This window comes from Microtus oregoni, unplaced genomic scaffold (assembly GCF_018167655.1).
Source record: "Microtus oregoni isolate MIOR12 unplaced genomic scaffold, Mior012 000111F_ref0000342, whole genome shotgun sequence".
In the NCBI taxonomy this organism is placed as follows: Eukaryota; Metazoa; Chordata; class Mammalia; order Rodentia; family Cricetidae; genus Microtus; species Microtus oregoni.
Window position 1 is genome coordinate 2303888 of NW_024544729.1, and position 4099 is coordinate 2307986.

The window sequence follows — 4099 nt, forward strand, 5'->3', positions numbered from 1 at the left end:
TGATTTGGGCCACTGCAGCTCATATAGGAGAGATTTGCCCCCATGAGATAATGTTAGGAAGACCTCCTACACTGCTTCCTAGGCTCAGAGAGCAGCAGTTGGCAGAACTCTCTAACCACTCCTTCCTCAAGTCACTACAGGCCCTCCAGTCATCCATAAAGGCTATGCATTGACTACTCGAGAGACCTAGGCAAACTCAGATCCATCACCTGTTTCCCTGTGTTTCTGGTGAGACAGTCTGTGTCAAGCAGGTATCCAAAGAAGCACTTAAATCTATACATAGTGATTCTCTCCACTGCTATAGCTATGAAGGTAGCTGGTATTACACCAAGGGTCCACCACACCCCAGTCAAAATGTGGAAGCCACGGATGTCACTGTCAAATGGACTGCCTCCTGGACTATGGACCCACTAAAATTAAGGTTTCATCAGGCCACAGGCCTTTCCACTCCCTGCATCTCTAACTCTTCCTGAGTGTTATGTTTTGTCCTATGGGTATGAATATAGGGTCATGATCCAAATCCACCACCCACAGACGTGGACCTGAGAACTGAAGAAGACAGTTATAGGTAGGAGATAGCTAATGTGGCCACAGACCAGCAAACCATATTTCATCTTGACCATTTCTCACTAATACCCACTTCAAGTGTCTAGTTGTATTGGGGAGATATGTGGGAGTTTCTCTTTTGAGATACAGAGTTATAATTCTCTTCATGCTGGACAGCTGGACCCCTTAGTTGCCAGGAACAAGGGAGTTTCCATTGCAAAATTTGTCATCGTGAAAAGAGGATTCCTAAAATAATCCTTTAAAATGATTCTGGGTCTTTGGGAAACAGATATAACCTGAGGGGACCTGACTTTATGCCGCAGGAAGGGACATATGAATACATTTAAACTACTCCTCGAGGTCCTCAGGCCTTTGGGTTCTAACAAAGAACTCTCCATGCCAGGCCCAGGCCAACTTGCCCCTGCAAAGCAGTTAACACACCCAGAGCTACTGCCCAGAAAGACCACCCCCACTGTCCTAGTAGCTGAGTGATCCCATCCCTCTTTTCTACTCTTGACAATTTCTGCCTCTTAGTTATTCATTTCCAGCCAAAAATAGGCCTTGATTGCTGGTTATGCTTAAACACCTGTTCCCTGTACTACATAGATATAGGAACTGACCAGTCTGTCAGCCTATTGACCGAGAAAACTCACTGTGACTGGGGCACCCCAAATTAGCATTAGAGGACTTAATCTGGGTGCTTCCCCTTATCCTGATGCCTCCTATTCTGTTTTATGGGTTAATTCATCTGGATAACAATGATAGTACTGAGCCCCTGAGATTACTTGATGCATGCATGCACTAATGGTTTGACTAAACATGCCTTTTCCGATACTTTCCAAACTAATAGACAGGTTGATTAGTACCTGCAGGTATTAAAAGTTTCCATTTCTGAATTAAAACAACAGATTCCCTTATAGAAATGGTCCTGCAAAGGGAAACTATGTATGACTTTGGGAGAAACTTGTTTCTATGTTACTTGATCAGGAGTAATTGGAGAAATTCTTGCCATGGTCGGGGAAAACTTCAAAAAGAAAGAGACAAAGACATAAATAATTGATACCAGTCTCTGCTCTCTTGGTCCCCCTGGCTAACTACTCTGCTATCAGCACCGGCTGGGCCTTTAATTCTCATTCTAATTAGATGAATTGTGGGCCCTGCATCTTAAACTATATGGCCAGTTATGTATCAGTTCAGCAAAATTAATGGTCCTTGGGTCTATCTACCTCTTTATAGCAAGGTAAGTCCACGACTTGACTCATTCATGAAGTCCATTGGGGAATGTAACAGGGCCCCAGAACGTAGTATGCCCCCAGACCTTAGCACAACTGACTCCATGGTGGAAGTGTATTCAAGCTGTGAAACTCAACAGGTTACAGCACTATTTACCAACACTATAACAAAGACCTAATCCAGCAATGTCCATTATTCTGAGAACATCTCTAAATGTACTAACCTTGCCTTTTGGCTTCTGTAATTCTTCTTCTAGCTAACTGTTCTCGTTAATTGAAGTATGCCAATTCAGGATACAGTCGTCGTGCTTAAAAGCTCACCCCGAGAAAGCCTTGGTGCTACTGGGATGCTGGCCACCCAGTGTACTTGCCGGGTGGCTAGCAAAGGCTTTCTATAGGTTTAAACTCTTGTCTGAGTAGTTTCCCCGTGGATACTCCACAACAGTAACTATCACATTTTCACTGTTCTCTCCCAGTAGATACTGGGGGAGGGTGTTGTCCAAAAGTTGTGCTTTACCACTTATCAGTAGAATTAATTACTGTTGTTGTCTTTTCTGTTGGTTGAGACATTCATACTTGTGTATGATGCTTTGAACAAGGATGCCACCCCATTCTCTCCCTTCCAATTCATCTTCTATCCCAAATTACAATTCCCTCCCTACTTCATGTATTTTCCTCTTTAAAAACAAGTTAAAAACCCCAAGGATTCCATTTAGTGCTGCCAGTATGTACATGGGAGTAGGACCATCTCCTGCAACATCGGTAGCCCCTCAGGAGCCTCATCTTAGAAGAAAGCTGCCACCAGAAATGGACAAAAGCTTTGCAATCAGAGTACTATAAGAAAACATGACTTTTTAAGATCTGTTTTTCCTTGTTGAAAACCACCATGCAAAGTATTCGTTGATAATTTTATGAATTTTTAACTGTTATTCTTAACCTGATCATAGTTCTAGTAGGTAACATTTTTTTGTTGTTGTTCTTTATTTTATTAAACATGCGTGACAAACTGGACATGTCTGAAGTGAAAAGATTTGACAGATCAAAACTGAAGAAAACCATTACTGAAGGAAAAAATACACTCCCATCGAAGGAAAGTAAGTCATGACGATTTCTAGTTGAGAGTAACAGTGGTGAAAGTTGGCAGAATCAGTTAACAAACCGATGCTCTATTAAATTTTCCACAAAGTAAATGATAATAATTAACATCCTATTATACTTAACAGTTTAAAATAACCAACAGCTGATTTTGTTATTGGGGATATGTAAGTGATCCTGCATTAACAGAAACCAGTAGCAATAATAGTAGTAATAGGCACCAGTAGTAAAAAGAAAACAAGTAATTTCTTGTTGAAAATTACAAAATTCACATTAAAATCAATCTTGAAATCTTTGACTAATCACTAGGGAAAACCCTATGTGTTCTTTTAATCACGTATTTTCCAATTTGAATCTGAGATCTTGTCCCACTAACGAATTCTGCAGATGCTGCTTTTCTGATCTGTTCTGCTTAATGACAAATAAAATGGAATAAATTCAGATCTTGAGTATACTTGGTGCTCCCAGACTCAGGGGATCATTGTTACTCCTAGAGTTACATCTTACTGGAGAACTTCAAAAAGATTTTCACAAATGTTGTGCTATGCTTTTTGTTACACCAACATTGTTTGAGAGTTCCAAAACTAGATGAAACTGTTTTAAGGTTTCTTTGTTGTATTTTGATAGATGTATTGGAAGGAAATGCTTCATTTACCTTTTCGTCTCAAATAATGGCAACTGTATAAATCAAATGGAATGTGGAACCTATAGTTTAAGTAGATATTAAATCTTAATATTTATTTAATATTAAACTTTAATAGGTATTAAAATGGTTTATGTGTACTCTCATATCACCTTATGAGGCTCTGTGTGTGGTACCCTGGTATTCTGAATTTAAAGCATTATGATAACCATTTAAAGAATTAACACAGTCTGACAACAAGGAACTCTAGGAAGAAACTAAACATATTAGAAAAAGTCTCTCCTAACAATATTTTGATGTTTCTTTTTTCCCTAGCTATTCAGCAGGAGAAAGATGATATTAAAAGATCATAAAATGAAGACATCCTTTCAAGATCAACTCCAACTTTGCCAGATAGTAATGGTTTTAAGATTGTAGAGATTTTAGGCAGTGACTGATGGAGTCTCACCTCTACTGCCTTGGATGAAAGTCACCATTTGCCAATGATTATTAAATTTGGTTGTAATCTGCCCACTAGTGTGTAAATGTGGTTTTTCACTAGCTACAAGACAAGCCGATTCTAACCTAGAGTGGGGCCCTCAAA

General features: G+C 39.5%; 1 protein-coding gene across 1 annotated transcript; it reads left to right on the plus strand.

Annotated features, from left to right (window-relative positions):
- Nucleotides 1–2772: 2772 nt before the first annotated feature.
- Nucleotides 2773–3869, plus strand: LOC121443652 (thymosin beta-15A-like). The gene is made up of 2 exons (XM_041645471.1): nucleotides 2773–2872; nucleotides 3832–3869. Exons 1-2 carry the CDS (start codon nucleotides 2773–2775, stop codon nucleotides 3867–3869), a joined length of 138 nt encoding a protein of 45 aa, XP_041501405.1.
- The last annotated feature ends 230 nt before the right edge of the window (nucleotides 3870–4099 follow it).